This window comes from Macaca thibetana, chromosome 15, assembly GCF_024542745.1.
Source record: "Macaca thibetana thibetana isolate TM-01 chromosome 15, ASM2454274v1, whole genome shotgun sequence".
In the NCBI taxonomy this organism is placed as follows: Eukaryota; Metazoa; Chordata; class Mammalia; order Primates; family Cercopithecidae; genus Macaca; species Macaca thibetana.
Genome location: NC_065592.1, coordinates 63,266,475 through 63,289,405, shown reverse-complemented (window position 1 = coordinate 63,289,405; position 22,931 = coordinate 63,266,475). Strand labels below are relative to the sequence as shown.

The window sequence follows — 22,931 nt, the reverse complement described above, 5'->3', positions numbered from 1 at the left end:
AATAGCCATAAAATTTTGTGATCATTGTTCTAGATTTTTCTCAGTCCCTATTTATAAATTGAAGATTGAGTAGACAGACATTTTTAAATAAAAGGGACTATATTGCACATGCTCTTTTGATAACTAATAATTTTAGTTTTTTTTTCATATAATGAAACAATAAGGCTCTCTGTGAACTTGAGGAGATTATTACGTCTTAGATAATTAGTTTTTCTCTATATGGAACACTATCTTTCTAAAACTAAGAACAAACTGATATGAAAAACCTTGGAGATTCATGATTTTTTTTTAAACTACATTTCATCTCTAGTTGATTTTGGCACTCTGCTCTACATACTCTGGAAATGAGCACATAAATTCAACCATTTTGACTCCCTTCAATTTGTATCTTAAGAATTATAGCATTTATCTCCTCTTGTATAACCACAGTGAACACAGATGTTTAGGTATAATTCTATATAGTACTTCAGTGTTCATCACTAAACTTTTTACTCTTGATTTGTTCATTCAATACTGTTTGTTTTGATTCATCTCATGGGCCCGTTTTTACCAGGGCTTTCCCTATTGCTACCATATGCTTTCTGCCCCTGTTGGCATCCAATTTAGTCATGTGACTTATTTTGGCCAGTGAAATGAGAGTCTTTGCAAATGCTTTAAAGGAGCCATTGTTTGATTTGCCTTTGCTTTTCACCTTTTTCCAGGAGAATAGCCTATTTCCACTACAGTCTGATGCTCCAGTTTGGGTCTTAGAATAGAGAAAAGCAAATGTAATGTGAACAAGCCATAGATCTTTGTTTTTGGAAGGTATCAGGTTTTTTTTTTTTTTTTATTGCAGAATATGTAGAGAAGCTCTTCAAAACCCTCTGTTAGTGTTTCCTATCAAACCTGGTCTTTAAAGGGATATTCCTAATTTAATCACATGGCCTACTTACAGCATCACTGATATGGTTTGAATATTTGTCCCATCCAAAGTTAATGTTCAAATTTAATCCTCAGTGTGGCAGAATTCGAACATTGGGACTTTAAGAGGCCATTGGGTCATGAGGGCTCTGCCCTCATGAATGAATTAATCCATTCTCATGAATGAATTAATCCACTTAGGTATTAATGGGTTATTATGGGAATGCGACCATTGGCCTTATAAGAGGAAGAGAGAGCTGAGTTAGTATGCTCAGCCTCTTCGCCATATGATGTCTGGCACTGCCTCAGGACTCTGCATAGAGTCCCCACGAGGAAGAAGGCCCTCAGCAGATGGAACCCTTCAACCTTGGACTTCTGTAAGAATAACTGTAAGAAATAAATTCATTTTTCTTTGTAAATTATCCAGTTTTAGGGATTCTGTTGTAACTAACAAAAATGGACTAAAACAATCACTGGTAAATGAAAGATTGTTAGGTTTATATTTCAGCAGTACAATAATATTCTACACAACTTAATATCCTTCATGAGATGGGAAGAAGTATTGTTGGTTGTCAGCATCTTCTCTTTCAGCTAACCTAGATTTTCCTTAATCCTCTTTCATCTGTATCTAGAGGAGCTTCTCAAGTTTGAACGTAACAATTTTATGTTTCATAACTTTGATTTTGCTTGTAACTACTCTCATTATGGATTTAAAGCTGTGATGGCATTTTGTTTTCTTTGTATCAATTCTTTTTTATCTTTTTCATTTCATTCATTCAACAACTGTTTTCACAGAGCCTGAGTCAGGGATTACATACTGATTACTTGGGAGATTCACTTCCAGTACAGAGTGGGCAAAAGAACAAGAATCTGAGGCAGGGAAGGATGAAAAGTAATTTGAGGTAATGCATTGTTGTTCTGGCCATTGCTTCATGATAAACCATGAAGACATCAGGTCACTGACTTAGCCACTCAAGAACTGAGAAACCATGCCATAGAGCAAGCCATCAGATGGAAGAAGATAATTTATCTCTCTGGTTTCCTTTTGTGTTTTGTCTTCCGGTTTGTTGCTCATACTACCCCTGTATAGTAGCATTGTTTATCCCAGTCTGGAAATGGTAAACGGAGAAAAAGACTGTAGGCGTGCAGCTCGTTATCCTCCCGTGATGGAGTCATATGAACTGTATATATTTGGTAGGCTGATGTATCTATTAGTAGGCTGAGGCAGAAAAATGGACTCAAAATTCTAGTAGCTAGCTGAGGTTGAATCTCAAAAGATGTATGTGTCCCATACAACAACAAATACTTAATAAGAGACAGGAACTGTCCTAGGTGCTCTGTTTATAGCAGTGAACAAGAAAGTTCCTGCCCTCACAGAGATGTCCTTACATCTTGGCTTTCTATTGGTATTTCACAGGGGAATGATGGCTTACTTTTTGTACTTCTTCACTCTTCTTCTAAGTTCTTATGTTACTCCTACTGAGAAGTATATTCTTCCTCTGAGTATGCACAATTACATTTCATTTTTCTTAATTTTATTCCCCCTATCCCTTTAGATGTCCTGTTTTTCTTTTTTTAAAAAATTTAATTTTGTTTCAAGTTCTAGGATACATGTGCAGGTTTGTTACATAGTAAATACGTGCCATGGTGGTTTGCAGCACCTATCAATCTTATCACCTAGGTATTAAGCCCCACATATGTTAGCTGTTTATCCTGATGCTCTCCCTCCCCACACACACCACCCTCCCCACTGACAGGCCCCAGTGTGTATTTTTCCTCTATCTATATCCATGTATTCTCATTGGTCAGCTCCCACTACATGCAGTGTTTAGATCTGTGTTCCTGCGTTAGTTTGCTGGCAATAATGGCTTCCAGCTCCATCTATGTCCCTGCAAAGGACATGATCTCGTTGCTTTTTATGGCTGCATCATATTCCATGTTGTATATGTACCACATTTTCTCTATCCAGTCTGTCTTTGATGGCATTTGGGTTGATTTGATGTCTTTGCTATTGTGAATAGTGCTGCAATGAACATAACACGTGTATGTATCTTTATAATAGAATGATTTATATTCTTTTTGGTATATACCCAGTAATGGGATTGCTGGGTCAAATGGTGTTTCTGGTTCTAGGTCTTTGAGGAATCGCCGCACTGTCTTCCACAATGGTTGCACTAATATACATTCCCACCAGCAGTGTAAAAGCGTTCCTGTTTCTCCACAGCCTCGCTAGAATCTGTTGTTCCTTGACCTTTTTTTGTTTTGTTTTGTTTTGTTTTGTTTTTTGGGAGATGGAGTCTCGCTCTGTCACCAGGCTGGAGTGCAGTGGAGCGATCTCGGCTCACTGCAACTTATGCCTTCCCAGTTCAAGCAATTCATATGTCTCAGTCTCCTGAGTAGCTGGGACTACAGGTATGTGCCACCATGCCCAGCTAGTTTTTGTATTTTTAGTAGAGATGGGGTTTCACCATGTTGGCCAGGATGGTCTCGATCTCTTGACTTTGTGATCCACCTACCTCGGCCTCCTGAAGTACTGGGATTACAGGAGTGAGACACCGTGCCTGGCTGACTTCTTAATAATATCCATTCTCATTGGTGTGTGATGGTATCTTATTGTGGTTTTGATTTGCATTTCTCTAATGATCTGTGATGTTGAGCTTTTTTTCATGTTTGTTGGCATCATAAATGTCTTCTTTTGAGAAGTGTCTATTCATGTCCTTTGCCCACTTTTTAATGGGGTTGTTTGTTTTTTTCTGGTAAATTTGTTTAAGTTCCTTGTAGATTCTGGATATTAGCCCTTTGTCAGATGGATGGATTGCAAAAATTTTCTCCCATTATGTAGGTTGCCTGTTCACTTGATGCTAGTTTCTTTTGCTGTGCAGAAGCTCTTTAGTTTAGTTAGATAGCATTTGTCCATTTTTGCTTTTGTTACAATTGCTTTTGATGTTTTTGTCATGAAATCTTTGCCTGTGCCTATATCCTGAATGGTTGGATGAGATTTCCTTCTAGGATGTTTATACTTTTGGGTTTTACATTTAATGAGTCTTTAACCTATCTTGAATTAATTTTTGTATAAGGTGTAAGGATGGGGTCCAGTTTCAGTTTTCTGCTTATGGCTAGCCAGCTTTCCCAGCAGCATTTATTAAATAGGAGATCCTTTTCCCATTGCTTGTTTTTGTCAGGTTTGTCAAAGATCAGATGGTTGTAGATTTGCGGTCTTATTTCTGAGATCTCTATTCTGTTCTTTTGGTCCATGTGTCTATTTTTGTACCAGTACCATGTTGTTTTGCTTACTGTTGCCCTGTAGTATCGTTTGAAGTTGGGTGGTGTGATGCCGCTGGCTTTGTTCTTTTTGCTTAGGATTGTCTTGGCTATACCGGCTCTTTTTTGGTTCCATATGAATTTTAATGTAGTTTTTTCTAAAACTGTGAAGAATGTTAATGGTAGTTTAATGGGAATAGCATTGAATCTATAAATTACTTTGGGCAGTATGGCCATTTTCATGATATTGATTCTTTCTATCCATGATGGAATGTTTTTTCATTTGTTTTTGCCCTCTCTTATTTCCTTGAGCAGTGGTTTGTAGTTCTCCTTGAAGAGGTCCTTCACTCCTTCACTTCCCTTGTTAGCTGTATTCCTAGGCATTTTATTCTTTTTGTAGCATTTGTGAATGGGAGTTCATTCATGATTGGGCTTTCTGCTTGTCTATTGTTGGTGTTTGGGAATGGTTGTGATTTTTGCAATTCATTTTGTATCCTGAGACTTTGCTGAAGTTGCATATCAATTTAGAAAACTTTTGGGCTGTCACAATGGAGTTTTCTAGATATAGAATCATGTCATCTGCAGACAGAGACAGTTTGACTTCCTCTCTTCCCGTTTGAATACCTTTTGTTTCTTTGTCTTGCCTGACTGCCGTGGCCAGAACTTCCAATACTATGTTCAATAGAAGTGGTGAGAGAGGGCAACCTTGTCTTGTGCCAGTTTTCAAGGGAAATGCTTCCAGCTTTTGCCCATTCAGTATGATATTGGCTGTGGGTTTGTCATAAATGGCTCTTATTATTTTTAGGTATGTTCAGTCAATACCTAGTTTATTGAGAGTTTTTAACATGAAGGGATGTTGAATTTTATCGAAGGCCTTTTCTGTGTCTGTTGAGATAATCGTGTTTTTTTGTCTTTAGTTCTGTTTATGTGATGAATTAGATTTATTGATTTGTGTATGTTGAACCAGCCTTGCATTCTGGGGATGAAGCTGACTTGATCGTAGTGGATAAGCTTTATGAATGTGCTGCTGTATTCAGTTTGCCAGTATTTTATTGAGGATTTTGTTTGTTTGTTGAGTTTTGCTCTTGTTGCCCAGGATGGAGTGCAATGGCATGACCTTGGTTCACTGCAACCTCCACCTCCCAGTTATTAAATTTCCCTCTTAACACTGCTATAGCTGCATCCCAGAGACTCTGTGTGTTGTCTCTTTGTTCTCATTGGTTTCAAAGAACTTCTTGATTTCTGCCTTAATTTCATTATTTACCCAGGAGTCATTCAGGAGCAGGTTGTTCAATTTCCATGTAGTTTTGTGTTTTCAGTGGGTTTCTTTATCTTGAGTTATAATTTGATTGTGCTGTTTTCTGAGAGCCTGTTATGATTTCAGTTCTTTTGTATTTGCTGAGGAGTGTTTTACTTACAAGTACGTGATCGATTTTACAGTAAGTGCTGTGTGTCGCCAAGAAGAATATATATTCTGTTGTTTTTGGGTAGAGAGTTCTGTACATATTTATCAGGTCCACTTGATCCAGAGCTGAGTTCACGTCCCAAGTATCCTTATTAATTTCGTCTTGATGATCTGTCTAATAATGACAGTGGGGTGATAAGTCTCCCACTATTATTGTGTGGGAGTCTAAGTGTCTTTGTAGGTCTCCAAGAGCTTGTTTTATAAATCTGGGTGCTCCTGTATTAGGTGCATATATATTTAGGATAGTTAGCTCTTCTCATTGAATTGAACCCTTTACCATTACGTAATGCCCCCTTTGTCTTTTCTGATCTCTGTTGGTTTAAACTCTATTTTGTCAGAAACTAGGATTGCAGATCTTCCTTTTTTCTGCTTTCCATTTGCTTGGTATATTTTCCTCCATTCCTTTATTTTGAGCCTATGTGTGTCTTTGCATGTGAGATGGGTCTCTTAAATCCAGCACACTGATGTGTCTTGACTCTATCCAGCTTGCCATTCTGTGTCTTTTAATTGGGGGCATTTAGCCCATTTACATTTAAGATTAATATTGTTATCTGTGAATTTGATCCTGTTATGATGGTAGCTGGTTATTTATCAGACTTAGTGATGTAGTTGCTTTTTAGTGTCATTGGTCTTTGTACTTCAGTGTGTTTTTGCAGTGGCTAGTAGTGGTTTTTCCTTTTGATATTTAGTGCTTCCTTCAGGAGCTCTTGCGAGGTAAGCCTGGTGGTGACTAATTCCCTCAGCAGTTGCTTGTCTGAAAAGGATTTTATTTTTCCTTAGCTTATGAAGCTTAGTTTGGCTGGATATGAAATTCTGGGTTGGAAATCCTTTTCTTTAAGAATGTTGAATATTGGCCCCCAATCTCTTCTCGCATGTAGGGTTTCTGCTGAGAAGTTTGCTGTTAGTCTAATGGGTTTCCCTTTGTAACCCTCACCTTTCTCTCTGGCTGCTGTTAACATTTTTTTCCCTTCATTTTGACCTTGGTGAATTTGATGATTATGTGTCTTAGGGCTGATCATCTCATGGAGTATCTTACTGGGGTTCTTTGGATTTCGTGAATTTGAATGTTTGCCTGTCAGGTTAGGGAAGTTCTCCTAGATGATATCGTGAAGTATGTTTTCCACCTTGGTTCTATTCTCCCCATCTCTTTCAGGTAGCCCAGTCAGTTATAGGTTCGGTATTTCTACATAATCCCAAAGTTCATGGAGGTTTTGTTTGTTTCTTTTCATTCTTTTTTCTCTCATCTTGTCTGCCTGTCTTATTTCAGCAAGATAGTCTTTAAGTTCCGAAATTCTTTCCTCTGCTTGGTCAGCTTGGCTGTTGATACTTGTTGCATTGTGATGTTCTCAGGTTGTGTTTTTCAACTCCCTTAGGTTATTTATGTTCTTTTCAAACCGATTTTTCTGGTTAACAGCTCCTGTAACGTTTTATCATGGTTCTTAGCTTCTTTGTATTGGGTTAGAACATGCTCCTTTAGCTCTCTAAGTTCATTAGTACCCACCTTCTGAGGCCTACTTGTGTCAGTTCATCCATCTCTGCCTCTGCCCAGCTCTGTGCATTTCCTGGAGAGGTATTATGATCATATGGAGAAGAGGCATTTTGACTTTTTGAGTTTTCATTGTTTTTTTCATTGATTCTTTCTCATCTTTGTGAGTTTATCTAGCTTTGATCTTTCAGTTTGCAAGGACCTTTTTGTTGGATGCTGTTATTGTTGCTTTCTGTTTGTTTGTTTTTCTTTTAACAGTCAGGCCCCTCTTCCATAGGGCTTCTGTGGTTTGCTGGGGGTCATTCCAGAACCTATTCACTTGGGTCCCTTCTGCACCTGGAGGTATCACCAGTGGAAGATGCAGAATAGCAAAGATGGCTGCCTGCTCCTTCCTCTGGCTGGGATCTTTGTCCCAGAGGGGCACCAACCTGATGCCAACAGGAATGCTCCTGTTTAAGGTGTCTGGCAACCCTTATTGGGAATCTCACCCAGTCTGGAGGCAGGGGATCTGGGACGTGCTTAATGAAGCATTCTGGCTGCCCCTTGGCAGAGCAGGTGTGCTGTGCTGTGGGGAATCCCACTCATCTGGACTGCCCGGATTCCTCCGAGCTAGCAGGGGGAAAGTCTAAGTCTGCTAATCTGTGAAGACTGTGGCCACCTCTCCCACTAGAGGCTCAGTCCCAGGGACATCAGAGTTCTGTCCCTAAACCCCTGGCTGCAGTTGCCAAAATTCCTGCAGGAAGGCCCCACCCAGTGAGGAGGGATGGGTTAGGGTTCCGCCTGAAGAGGCAGTCTGGCCATGATCTGCCATAGCCATAGCCACTGTGTGTGCTGTGGGGAATTCCGTCTGGGTCCAAACCATCTAGTCTTCCTGGCACTGGCAGGGGAAGATTGGCAGACTGGAGGTGCAGTGATGGCTGTCACCCCTTGCCCCTGCTCCCCAGGAACTCAGGCATCTTAGGCAGCAGGCAGCCGCAGTGATGATCCACTAGGAAGTTGGTAGCTGTAGGTAGTCGCCAACTCATTGGCTGCTGAGAGGCCACCAAGAGGCTGCCGAGAATCTGGACAGCTCTGCACTTGGGACCCAAGGCCCTGGTGGCATGGGCTCACGAGGGGGATCTTCTGATCTGTGGGTAGCACAGATCCATGGAAAACATGTGGTTTCCCAGGCAGAGTAGCTCCATCACTCACCATTTCCCTTGACTGGTGGTAGGAGCTCCCCTTACCCTGTGTGGCTCTCAGGTGGGCCGTTGCACCACCCTGCTTTTCCTTGCTCTCTGTGGGTTGTGCCAGCTGCCTAGTCAGTCCCAATGAGAGAACTCGGATACCTCAGTTGCCAGTGCAGGATTCACTCATTGTTTTCATTCTTTTTGGTGGGGGGCCTCCGACCACAGCTGTTTCTAGTCGACCATCTTGGCCCACCCTGTTTTTCTTTACTTATTTTCAAATGAGGAAAGGTGTAGACAAATTCATTGCTTTCCGCTGGTTCAGATGTGTGAATTTTGTGAGCTTTGCTTGCTTTTTATATTTGCAACATTGGTGTACATACCATCACTTCTACTTTTCTGAGGGTGGTGTGGGGAGATAGAGAGAAATAAACATATCTGCATAGTATAAGATTATACTTCATTTCCACTTATTGAGAGCATGCCCAGAAAATAGTATGAGATAGTAGAGAAAAATGTACTTTTTCCCAGGTTGATTTTTAATTTGCAAAGCATCATAATAGTATGAGCATCTCCCTACCCTTCAGTGTATGTGTGTGTGTGTGTTTGTTTTTTGTTTGTTTTTTTTTTTTTGACGGAGTCTGGCTCTGTCATCCAGGTTGGAGAGCAGTGGTGTGATCTCGGCTCAGGTTCAAGTGATTCCTGTGCCTCAGCCTCAAGTGATTCCTCTGCCTCAGCCTCCTGAGTAGCTGGGACTACAGGTACATGCTACCACGCCCAGCTGATTTTTGTAATTTTAGTAGAGATGGGGTTTCACTGTTGGTCAGACTGGTCTTGAACTCCTGACCTCAGGCGATCCACCTGCCTTGGCCTCTGAAGTACTGGGATTACAGATGTGAGCCACTGCGCCCTGCCTAGTGTGTTTCTTATGACTAAAGATACATATATTTTGTTGTACATTATCCTTAAATGAAGACCAGCTACTGATTCGGGCCTTCTCATTAAGAAATACCAGATGTCTGCTAACATTGGAATATACATAAATTTGCTATGTTTTAACACTATATTGAAAGATAATTTGTTTTATGTTCATCATGTCTCCTTTCTAAATGCGACATTTTTTTTGGCCTCCTGGCTAACATGTCTTAACTATGATGGAATTTTCTCCTGCCCTGTTGCGTATTTCCTTTGATAAATGTTGCTAATGTTATTAGTGAAAAATGGCGATAATCATCATGCCTGATTACTATGGGTCTTTTTTCCCCTCCTCTTGTATTACATTTCCTGAAGGCGTTGTGCCATTATTGATTCTCTTCTCTCCCCTTCCCCGTTTTTGACTGCTATTTTCTGCATGTTTCAGTTTTTTGAATTGTTACAGGAAAATGGTGTATATCCATGTATCTGTATGAATGCAGGGGGGGTAGTTGTGGTTTGAGAACATTAATGTTCTAAATCTCTAAGAAGCAGAACTCCTTGCTCCCATACTAATTTTCATCCATGTTCAACAACTGTCTCTGTTATCTCTTATTCCTTTCTTTTAAGACTTATGTGAATGAATGACTAGTTTAAAGTTATAGGTAAAAAAAGTTCCATTAAGAAATACAATCTTCAAAATATTATATAAGTACAATCAACCTTTCATATCCATGGATTCCATATCCATGGATTCAACCAGTCAAAGATTGAAAATATCAGGGAAAAAGAATGAGTGGTTGCATCTGTACCGAATGTGTATAACATCTACAGACTTTTTCTTGTCATTATTCCCTAAACAATACAGTATAACATTGTTTGCATAGCATGTACTTTGTATTAGGTATTATAAGTAATCTAGAGATGACTTAAAGTATTTGGGAGGATGTGCATAGATTATATGCAAAACTATATCATTTTATATAAGGGACTTGAGCATCTGTAAATTTTCATATTCAAAGTGGGTCTTGAAACCATTCTCCCATAGATACCAAGAGACTACTGTTTATAGTATATTTTGATGTAATAGTGCTTTATAAATATTTCTCTGTTCAAATTAAATATACAAAAGAATTCCCAGTTTGTATAATCTGTATTACACAGGATTCACTACCACAGCAATCTGGAAACCTCTGTCTCAAAGGTGTGGTTCTCCTAGACTCTTAGTGCCGTCATTACCACCACCAGTTCATTTGTCCTCCTGCTTATCACTTTTATCGTGGGTAGGTTGGAAGGACTAGATTTTTCTTGTGACTTTCTGACTTTTTTTTAACCTCATCAGTTCCTTCAAGCTGAGTTAGAGGAGTCACAAGAATCCCAGCCCAGGACTCTGAGGTTACAAATTAGAATTGGCAGTTGTGCTTTAAGGAACTTTGGTTTGAAAACTTAAATTTGCCCTTTGGGATTCTTTTTAATAAATTTAAAGTTCTGTATAATAATATAAAATGAAAGGTTGACATACCCTTTGTTCAAAACTGTCTAATAACTATAGTTGACCTTACCACTTGTTAATTCTTGAAACTTAAGTGTTTACTTAATTTAAATAAAAGGTGGTACTATGTATATCCACGGTTTTTATTACTATCAAGCTACAAAAGAAAATTAATATGTATTTGGCTTTGAAAGTCATAGTCGTTGTATCAATACTTTATCTGTGTATGTGATAAATATTAAGTACTTCATTATTTCTTTTATTAATAAGTTTGCTTGCAGTACAAATAATAGATGAAAAATAGGATGGCAGTCTGTAACCTTAGATGAACACAATTATTTAACTGAGATGATCTTTATCCATACTTTTCTCTATTTATTGCTTGCTTTGCACAGGAAGGAACTGCAGGAGCTGCAGAATCTTTACAAACAGAACAGTACACATACAGCCCAGCAAGCAGAGCTGATCCAGCAGCTTCAGGTTCTCAATATGGACACACAAAAAGTACTGAGAAATCAGGAAGATGTTCACACAGCTGAAAGTATATCATACCAAAAAGTATGCTTTTATTCTGTAATAAAAATGTAAATGTTTATGTATGAACTTATGGACATACAGAGAATTTATATTTTTTCACATTTCAGCATTTCATTATTACTTCCTTTTACATATGTTTCCTCAAAATTTGGAAGTGAAGGATGGTTCAATTTGGTAACATTTAAAATTTTGTGAATTTTCTTTATGGTAATTAGAGCTGAATCACTTAAAATATAGATAGAGATTTGCTCTGTAGGTATTATTTTTATAAATTGGCATTCAGATAGCTGCAGTGAAACATACTAGGAGTATAGTCTTAAAACTGGAAAGGATTTGGGGAATGGAATTCCTTGGCCTGCTCTTATAAGAAATTATTTTGTCAAGTATGATTCTAGTTTATGACTTAAGGCAGACCTTCACTGTAAAATTTGTACATTATTTTTGGACAAATCTTCACAAATACAAAGGGGATTGCTGAGGAGGTCTTTAGGATCAATATTTTCCAGGATTTTTCTCTGTTTATTTTGTGTGTTTCTGTTCAGTAGTCTTTTACTTTACGGTTGTTGAAGGAGCCTTTTGAGAAGGTTTAGCCAAGTATTTAGGTGTGATAACTGACTCAGCAGCAATAATTTTATCTAATAATTATAAAAAAAAATACCTTTATTGGCCAGGTGTGGTAGCTCACACCTGTAATCCCAGCACTTTGGGAGGCCGAGGCAGGCGAATCACAAGGTCAAGAGATCGAGAACACCCTGGCCAATATGATGAAACCCTGTTTCTACTAAAAATACAAAAAGTTAACTGAGCATGTTGGTGCATGCCTGTAGTTCCAGCTACTTGGGAGGCTGAGGCAGGAGAATCACTTGAACCTGGGAGGCGGAGGTTGCAGTGAGCCAAGGTCATGCCACTGCATTCCAGCCTGGCCACAGAGTGAGACAATGTCTGAAAAAAAAAAACCTTTACTGAGCTCTTCATATGTTTTGTGTAGTGTGCTAAATTATTTATATAAATAACTTAGTTTATATAGTGTTATTCTCATTTAATAATAGTAGTTGAGGCAAGTGAGGCTTAGAGAGGTTAAATAATACAGTTCATATTATCCCTCTAAAATTATTGGATTTTTACTTTTGATCTTACTTTTCTTAAAAAATCACTGTGAAAATCCAATATCTGTAATTAACATGAAATAAATTACTTTAAAACTTAAACACATGTTTTTTAAATGATGCTTTGTAACAGTGGTTTTCAGTGTGTATTTTGTGTTCCCTTTGTGTTTTCTCAAGGACCTAGATGATAGCAAGCAGGAAGATACAGTCTATTCTCTCCACTTCAGCTAGAGCAGTGCTGCCTTTTTGTTTTATGGGGTGGCATTGCCCACTGTGTTTTTTGTTTCTAAACCAGGTTCCATTGCTAAAATGATTTGAAACACTATACTTTATTAATACTTGTTAATTGTTATTAATACTAATTAATTGTTTTCTCTTTTTCCCCCATTGATGACTTTCTGTTGCTTGAAATATTTTTTTTCTGTTCTTTGAAACATTTTTTTTTCCGCTCTTGGCTTCCAGTGTACTATAATTGGGTGGTTTTCTTCCTTCAGTTTCTAGCTGTCCCTTTTTAATTTCTTTCTGGTCCTACCCAGTCTCCATGTCCTGTAAGTGTTAAAATGTCCCAGGCCTCACTCTTAGGATCTCTCCCTTTTTTTCTGTTTATACTCACACCCTAAGTGATTTTATCTAATCACCTTGACTTTCAAAATTATACTACAGGTTGAATATCCCTTATCTGAAATGCTTGGAACCTGAAACCTGAAGTGTTTCACATTTTGAGCTTTTGGGATTTTGGAATATTTGCATTTCATTTACTGGCTGAGCATCCCAAAGCTGAAAATTTGAAATCTGGAATGCTCCAGTGAGCATTTCCTTTGAGCATCATACTGGTGCTCAAAAATGTTTAGGATTTTGGAGCATTTCAGATTTTGGGATTTGGATGCTCTACCTGTGTCTATAGGCTGATGATTCCCAAATTTGTAAATTTGTTTATATACCTTGGATCTCTTTGGTGTACTTTAGGAAAGAGTATATCTAATTGCCTACCTAATGTCTCTTCACTTGGATACCTAATGGGCATCTCACACTGAAAGTGTTCGAAACAAAACTGTTGCCTTTTATGTTTTCAATACAGGTGCAGAATTTGACTACTTCCCATCACCTTGCTGTCACCATTCTGTCGAGGCCACTATCATGTATTACCTGAATTATTGCAATAACTTGCAGGTTTCTTTGTTCTGATGTTAAGCCTTTTGACATAGGTGCCAGGATATTGTTGCCAAAACTTTGTGAGTCAAATCAGATCACTGCTCTCTTCAAGTCTCTCCAATGGTTTCCCAGACCATTAAAAATAAAAAACCTAAGTTCTTACTACAACCTGTGGGACCCTACATGTTCTGACTACATTATCTCTCTGATCTCATCTTTGCCTTCTCTTCTTATTCACTCCAGCAACACAGACCATGTTGTTGTTCCTTGAATATAACAGATATTTAACCTTCAACTTTCTTCCAGTGACTGAAAGCTTTCCCACCCAGTTTTCTGCATAGATACCATTTTACTTCCTTTATTCTACAACTTTTACAGTTTAAAATTAGTTGATAGCAGACATTAAATGGCAGAAGTGATAAAAGAATGATGTATGTTGTAATAGTAGTAGAGGGAAATATGGGAGCATAACTGGGGGCCTGTTCCAAGACTAAGGATAAAGAAAACTCTCCTTGTTGGTATCATACCAGTAATACTTTGCTGAGAAGATAAGATATCAAAGAGACAAATTAATTTCTAATAACTTTTCCAAATGAACTAGTTCAAACCATAAATTCCCTAGTGTATGTCTTTACTAAATTTGCAGAAGTAGAGCTTATATGCCCCTATTTGGCGAACTTGCCGTCAACTAAATTGTAATCTGGGGTATATTTTGGAACCTTAAACACTTTTCTTCTAGGATTCTGTTTATCTCTTCCAAGAATCATTATAGAAAATGAGAGATGTAAATGTTGGGGGTATGTTGTGTTTGTGAATAGTATTGAGGCAGAAAAAAAAATAAAAGAGAACAAACTGAGATGTACTAACCTAAAATCATTGGCTTACTTTTCCTTGTGTTTAGTCTATTTTTTGTCATTTCTTTCTCTAGATTGAATTTCATTTTTCTTTTGTTTTTGTTTCTCAAACATTACCTTGGGGAGCGTGGGAGTAGGGGGTTCACTGATACTTAATTTGATACTCACTTTGAAATTGTACCTCCCAGTGTAGTATTTTAATTTTGAAGTTATTTTAGATGCTTGTAGTTGTTCATACAGTTTTCATTAGTATCCTCAACTAGACTCAATTTGAAAGTATTTTCCTTATTTATTTATTCTTTATAAATTTTGTCTACAGTTAGTAGACATTACAATTGTTTTGGTAGCTATATATAGTTATTTTAAAAAGCAAAGTATTTTATAATTCCATCTCCCAGAGGCAAATACTGTGAACATTTTGAATATTTCAGTTTTAAAAATGCATCTTAACATATCTGTAGGCACACTAATATTTTTCACTTTAACATTATATTTTAAAAAATCATAACATATAACTATTTTAGACGGTCATATAATTTATTTTTCTAGTGTTGGTTATATATGTTATTTGTTTACTCTTGTAAATAAAGCTGCAATAAACATTTCTTTGTCAGTTCAGACTATTACTATTCATTAGAGTGTATTAATTACACATATGTACACACACACACACGCACACACGCACTGACCTACCCACCCAGGGAAGACTTCGTTTTATGAAGCTATAACATCATATTAACCATGTGCAATTCACTTTTTTTGCTTGTTTGTTTTTTGACAGGGTCTCACTCTGTCACCTAGGCTGGAGTACAGTGGCCCAATCTCGACTCACTGCAACCTCCGCCTCCCAGGTTCAAGCAATTCCCCCACCTCAGCCTCCCCAGCAGCTGGGACTACAAGCATGTGCCACCACACTCAGCTAATTTTTGTACTTTTCGATAGAGACGGAGTTTCACAATGTTGACCAGGCTGGTCTCGAACTCCTTACCTTAGGTGATCCACCTGCTTCAGCCTCCCAAAGTGCTGGGATTATAGGTGTGAGCCACTGCGACTGGCCCAATTCACTTTTAATTAGTTCATACATAACATATCCTTTTAAAATTATCCTGTGATAAGTATGTATGGGGGTCATGGATTCTAAGGGGACCTGCCTACTACATGATCAGTAAATGTTAAGTTACTGAACTTTGAGACATTGCATGCTATGATGTCCCACTTTGGATAATGCAATTTAAAAATCATAATTGTATTTTAAAACTTTATGGTGTTTCTATTTTAATTTAAATATTACTCTAGTCCATTTAATGTTTGACTTTGGGTGGATGAATGGTTCTGCAGTGGTGAAAAATGTGGAGAAACAAAATACGAGTGAGAAGTCCTTCCAGTTAGATCACACTTATAAAGACAGAATGTAAATTTGTACTATAAGCCAGGGAGAATCTGAGTTTCCATTTACACAAATTATTTTAGAAACATATTATATAAATCGAGATAAAAATGTAAGTTGCTCCTAGTAACCATATAATAATAATAGTTAATATGTTTTAGCTTATTGTGTATCAGGCACTGGCAATAAGGCTTTTGCCTTATTGTTTTAAGCCTCGCACCAACCTGATGTGGTATTGTTATTTTTATCCCTGTTTTATAGATCAGGTAACTTAAGCTTAGAGTGTTGTCCAAAGTCAAACAGCTACACTTGTAGAATTCAGATCTAGGTAATCTTGGGTCCAGAATGCAATTCTTAAACTTCATTATAAAGCCCACAGTATAGTTCAGTTGTAAATGGAAAGATGAGATCTTATCCTTAAAAGCCTCGGTAAACAGATTCTACAAACTTGCATTATCCATTCTCATCCAAATTTTTTCAACACCTAATAATTTCTAATGTTGGAATATTTGTTCTGATATCTAAGTTAAATGTTATTCAAAAGATTTCATTGCATTTTTTTTGGTGACCAGAGTATAGCAGTTACCTTTCTCTTTGAAAAGGGCTTCCATCATTATTCTCTAGCCACTGTTCCTCCTGATTGTATACATTTGGTTTCTTTTATCTTGCTATTACCTCACACTTTAACTTTTTGAGCTTCTGAAGATTTTTTACTAACGCTATTTTTTCTCTTCAAAAATGTACTAATTGTGTAGTGCAGGATTTTAAAATTTGGGAATGATCACATTGCCTTATTTGTCAGGTGTGCTATTGTTCAGACTTTAGTATTCATTTATATCAGATTATTCATTTTTATTCTGGAGCATTATATGTATTGTCTTTATTCCTTGTCTACACATATTTTTAGATTGTTTTTCAATTTGAATAATGATCCTTGCAATAATGAGATGAAATTATTTACTCAAAATTTCAAACATATTTTCACATAGATTCATTTTAATATTTTTGAATAATAATTGGGATTTAGCTCTAAAACTTAGATGAGCTGAATTAAAAATATTACACTAACAATTTGTCTTCAATTCATATTAAACTTCTTTAAGAATCAGATCTTAGTTTACTGTTTCTAATGAAGTTTGTTTCCTCTGTTCTCTTTCTCTCAATTCTTCACCCCTTTTCCTTGCCCTTCCATTCCCCATTCTTTCTCTCATTTATTAAGTAGATTTGTATCATAATACCTGTTTAATTATTTGAAAAGATAAAAACAATTGTCCCAAGTGGTAGGATGTGGGAATTGAGGAGGGGAGACAAAGGTAAAGAAAGAAAATTGAAAAAGGTTTTGAGCACAGAGGTGAGTCATATTGTCCCAGAGCTCTCCATAACGAATCATCAGTGTCATACACAAGTCTACCAAACATTTAGTGTGGAAGAGTTTTCCAGGAGAAAACACCTACCAAGATAAATAAAAGTAATCTAATGTGTTCTCTTCCTCTGAGCATGTAGCCATTCATATAATTTTTAATATTTTTGTATGTCTGCACATCATTTGTATATGTGTATGATTTAAATATTGATAGGGAATTATATCAGCATTTATGATTTCTAGACCATCAAACATGGTTGGGGTACTAACATGTATTTTATAACTTTTTGTTCTATTTAGTGACAATATTACTCAAACTTAACAAAGAGGGAAAATAAGGAGTTAGCATATGAAATTACATGTTAAATTAGTGTTCTCATTTTTGGCTATAAATAGTACAGTTTTCACTTGAAGAATTTATTGTTTCAGTCAGTGTTGCAAATACAGTTGGTACTCTGTATCCACAGGGCATATCCCCATTCACAGATTCAACCATGAATCGAAAATATTTGGGAAAAAAATAAAAAATAGCAGTACAACAATAAAAATTAATACAAAAAGAGTATAGTAACTGTTTACATAGTGTTTACATTGTAACCACTGGGAAAATTCCATCTTATAAGTAATCCAGAGATGGTTTAAAGTATACAGGAGGATGTACATAGGTTATAAGCAAATACGATGCCATTTTATATAAGGCACTTGTGCATTTGCAGATTTTTGTTATCCAGTTGGGTCCTGGAAACAATCTTGTGGATACTGAGGGAATGCTGTAGTATATTTACTAGATTTGGATGATTTCAATTCTTAAATTAGTATCATTGGGTAACAGAACATATACATTTTCAAAATTGTTAAGATACGTAAGATATCATTTACTTCTTTAACACTAATAAAATATTTGAAAAGGGGCTCTTCAGTCTAGGCCCCTGAAAATTAAAGGAGTTGGAGTATAAGGTCTTATTTCTAACTTGCTTTCTGTCCCCTGGAGATCCTTTTAACCTTTTTCACTTTAATGTCTTCAATAGAAAATAGCATGAAGAATAGTAAGGATAATATATTGCTTATGAATTACAATGATTGATACTTCTAAAGCGTATAATGTAATACATGATTACATTTTTATAGGCCAGAATCTTACAAAAAAATTCTGATCCATTTGAACTTTTTGGATTATTAGAGGAAATAAATTATAGAGAAAAGAGCCTCTCTGAAAACTGTTGTAGGACTCTTCTTGCTAATAGGGAAGAATATAACTCAGTATGCCTAAAGCAATGCAGATGAATGAATTTATCATATTGCCTAATTTACTCACTTGAGCACTGTTTTGTTTTTTTGTGTGTTTTTTTGTTTTTGTTTTTGTGTTTTTTTACTCTACTCTTACTAATGGAATGAGAATAAGATGGAATCTACCCAGGGCACTGGAACATCCTAAGCTTTTGCCTTCTTGCAGGATCTCCTAGAGAAATAAACATTTTATTACCCTGAGGTCTTGTCACCAAAAAACACTTTAGAAATAAAGCTAGATTTAACCTTGTTGAAGGCTGTTTTAATGAAGTTTACTGCTGGACTGAGGCCTAGAGTTAAAAATGGCTGGAGGACTATCTTTGCTTCCTGTACTCTAAGTTCACAACTGAGTGATCTCATTACTATTAAATACGTGAAATCCAGTCAGCCAATAAAGAAAACAGGCAAGTAGGAGATGTATGTTTGGAGTAAGCTAAGGAATAAGATAAGAGTTTGTTCCAAAACCTAGAGCAAAGCTGATCTAATTTGTTCTGGGCTTTCTCAGTTCTTTTTCACCCGCTGCTTGGAAGGATGGATATTCAGTGCAAGACAGAGTTTGTACCAGTGTAGTCTTACCCACCTAGTCATATCACATCAAGTCAAGGCAACTTCTGAATAGGAATGCACCTGCTTAAACTGCATGTCAGAGAGAGCAAAGTAGAGAACACAAGAAGAGTGCTATTAGTCGTCTATTTTATTTTTTTTTTGAGTTTGAGTCTCTCCCTGTCTCCCAGGCCAGAATGCAATGGCGCGATCTCAGCTCACTGCAACCTCTGCCTCCTGGGTTCAAGCAATTCTCCTGCCTCAGCCTCCTGAGTAGCTGGGATTACAGGCATGCACCACCATGCCTGGCTAATTTTGTATTTTTAGTAGAGACAGGGTTTCTCCGTGTTGGTTAGGCTGGTCTTGAACTCCAGACATCAGGTGATCTGCTGGCCTCAGTCTCCCAAAGTGCTGGGATTATAGGCATGAGCCAACGTGCTTGGCCAGTCCTCTATTTTATGAAGCAAGGCAGTAGTTAGACGAGAGGAGATAAATTAAGATAGAGCCTTCTTCCATGAATGAATCGGCCTAGAGCCTTATATTTGTGGAAGAAGGTACCAAGATGTGGCACCCAAGAGTAAGGTATACCACAAATTTGGCACTAGAGGCCAGTAAATTGGTCCTCAATCCTGACCATACCCTAGCATCATGCCTGTACCTTGGTCATTAGGACGGAAGGTATGTAGTTTTCTTTGTCAGCACTTACCAGTGTCCATGAGATTCTCAAATTTTTTAAATATGTGAATTCTTTAATAATATTTTCTATTATTTACCTCAGAGGGATTAATTTGTACTGATGGGGTAAATATTGGTTAGTGTAAACAAAGCACCTGAGATTACGAAGTGGTTAAATTTTCATTGAAAAAGTGACTGTGCAGTGAAGAGAAGACCCTCACTCATCATAGCTTCATCTCTCCCTAGCCAGGTTAGCTTTTGTGTCCAGGGTTTGCTTTTTTCTTTTCTACACTGAACCTAGTCATGAGAGCAGCAGCACAGTACAAGTAGGCACTCTGAACTCTTCATTGTCCCTGAAAGCTGGCAGGTTCCTACTCTTTCTTCCCTCCTAGAATATCTGATGGTATTAGCTGTGGAAAGGACATTGGACATGCTCCTTGGTATAAAGGTAATGGGAAGGGAAAATATCAATTGATGTTCTAAATTTTTTTATAAATCATATAGGCAACACTGTTCTTTTAAAAAATTGCCTAGACTTTGGCTATAAATTGAAGTGGATTATTTTAAATATCTCCACAATAATATAGATAGATAATTGTATTTTTTTAAAGACAGTGTCTCCCCACGTCACCCAGACTGGAGTGCAGTGGCACAATCTTGGCTCACTGAAGCCTCGACCTCCTGGGCTCAAGTGATCCTCCCACCTTAGCCTTCCAAGTAGCTGGGAATACAGGTGCATGCTACCACGCCCGGGTAATTTTTTGTATTTTTGGTAGAGACGGGGATTCGTCATATTGCCCAGGCTGGTCTCGAAGTCCTGAGCTCAGGTGACCCGCCTGCCTTGACCTCCCAAAGTGCTGGGATTACAGGCATGAGCCACCATGCCCAGCCAAAGATACATTTTTTAAAAAATAAAAGATAAAAGATATATTGAGCTAATTATATGCCAGTGGAGTGGAACTTTGGAGGGTCTTATTTTTGTGACAAATTATGTTTCAGGAGATGTATTAATGAAAGGTTTTTACAAGCCTTTTTAAATCTTAAATTTAAAAAACAGAGGTATAACATGCATACAGAAATGTACACAAATCCTAGGTTTCTAGATGAACTAAAGCTTTACAATCTTATGTATGTAAGTTTCTTCCCATGAGGCAAGGCAAACTGATGGAAGATGTTCTGTATCTTTAATTAAATGAGCAAAGCTAAAAACTTATCATAGCATCTACATAATTTTGAGATTTTACACTTGGGGGTTTTGTTCTTATTGTAAGATTTTACTGTTAGCCTTTAAAACCACACACACACACACACTCACACACACTACACACTCACACATTTTCACACTTAGGTCACTTTTCTAGTATCAGCCACAGATATACATACAGATTCTGTATGTAAATCAACTACCACAGATTGAATTATATCTCATTAAATCACAATTGTACATTAGGATTTTCAGTACCAAGCAAGTTCACAAGTACTGGAGGCATACCATTGTTAACCCTATATTACTCTCTGTATGATAGCACTTATATGTCATGGTATCTCATAGTTTTAATAAGCTTTTAAATTTATTGAATGCTTATTGCCTTGACTTAAAAAGGTTTTAAAGTTTTCAGTAAGTCTTCAAAACATTGCTTCTATTTTTTCACACTGTTTAAGGTTTTCAGTAACTCCTTCAGAACAAGTCCATCCTCTTAATCCGGTATTGAAGTCTTTACATTCTATCTACAGCCTTATTGCTTGACTTTGTCTCTTACTATTCCTCTGCTCCTCCTAGCAGTAGATACTAAATTATACTTAATAAGAATGTAGAATTCAACATTAATTAACTCTTAATGAAATACTACTGATTTTGTTTTCTTTCAAATGTATATATTAAGTCCAGTTAAACTGATATACCTTATGCTCCTTTCTGTCCTTTCCTATCACTGTACATAACTTTTTTCACATTTCTTCTATCTTTAGAATGACTTTTTGGTTTTGGTCAATTCCAATTATATTGTCATGGTTCAGTTCAGGTCATAATTCCCTCCATGATTAATATAGCTAGCTTAAAGTATTTTCTTCCTCAGAAATTTGGCCTTCTTTTCCTATATTACACTGGCCAATAATACATATCACCTTTTTTTAACATATTTTCTAGTTATTATTATCAAATTTTAAATGTTAAATTAAATATTAAAAATATTATTATAGAATTTAGTTAGTTTTTTTGTGTTTATATCTTCTTTCTCTCTCTATTAAAATAACCTGAGGACAAGACCTATGTTTATACAATTCGTATATATGCACGCACACACACACACACAGACACATAGCTTTTTTGATTATTAATATAATTTGGATATATTTTTTGAAACAGCTTTACAATGAGTTACATATTTGTTTTGAAACCACAAAATCAAATGAAGCTATGCTCCGGCAAAGTGTTGTTAATCTTCAGGATCAGCTATTACAGAAAGAGCAAGAAAATGCTAAGTTAAAAGAAAAACTTCAGGAATCACAGGGAGCACCTCATCCTTTATCTCAAGAAAGTGATCCAGACTACTCAGCACAGGTGAGTGACATTTTCTAAAACTGTTATTCAGTGTAATATCAAATTAAATCTCCTACAATTGACTAAAACATGAAAATTTAAATATATTTGCATTTATTGAAGTGTAAGAAGTGTGCAGATAGTTTTGCATTATACTGTTTTTATACTGTTTGTAAGCATGAATATTACAATACAGATTCATATAGAAATGCATGTAGAAATATGTGGTCTAGCAAATATAGTTATCGTAATGAAACATTTGGCTGATATACATTATTGAAAAGCAAATTAATAAGTCATGCCCATTTTGAGGCTTTTTAACTGAATGAGCTAATGGAATAGAAAGAGTATCTAACAGTAAGTTTCATAAAGTACTTGCCATAATGCCTGGTATGCGGTACTTAATATCCAGTAGTCCTAATTCTGTCACTACCTTGATACATGATTTTGGACAGGCCATATAACCTTTCTTACTATTTCCTTTGGTAAATGAAGGTAGTATAAATGTATAGATAAATATGTAGGATCTGGTTTCAAATAAGCCTGAGATTAATTATAGCTCTGTGAGCTTTGTGAACTTAAACACATTTCTTAGCCCTTTTATTCAAAACTTTCTCATAAACAAAATGTTGACATTAATAGTATCTATGTCATAGATTTTTATGAAGTTTAATGACATAGTGCCAGTAAAGTGCAGAGCTTAGCATATAGAAAATGTTAAATGGCACCTTTTTAGATAATCTTCAGGGCAACTTTCAACTCTACACATCTTTAAAAAAATCTCTGTGAATTTATTTAAGTGTTTT

The 22,931-nt window shown here is 36.7% G+C and overlaps 2 protein-coding genes across 6 annotated transcripts in view; both read left to right on the top strand.

Annotated features, from left to right (window-relative positions):
- Positions 1-22,931, top strand: part of SH3GL2 (SH3 domain containing GRB2 like 2, endophilin A1) — a 796,347-nt gene that overhangs the window by 268,397 nt on the left and 505,019 nt on the right. The window lies entirely within an intron of this gene.
- The window catches only part of CNTLN (centlein), a 373,184-nt gene that overhangs the window by 148,456 nt on the left and 201,797 nt on the right, over positions 1-22,931 (top strand). For 3 of the 5 annotated variants that reach the window (XM_050761625.1, XM_050761628.1, XM_050761626.1), the window contains exons 7-8: positions 11,078-11,240; positions 21,952-22,146. In XM_050761625.1, coding sequence (XP_050617582.1) covers positions 11,078-11,240; positions 21,952-22,146 — 358 coding nt within the window. The remainder of the gene's footprint in view (positions 1-11,077; positions 11,241-21,951; positions 22,147-22,931) is intronic. The other 2 variants (XM_050761624.1, XM_050761627.1) reach the window with 1 other exon arrangement.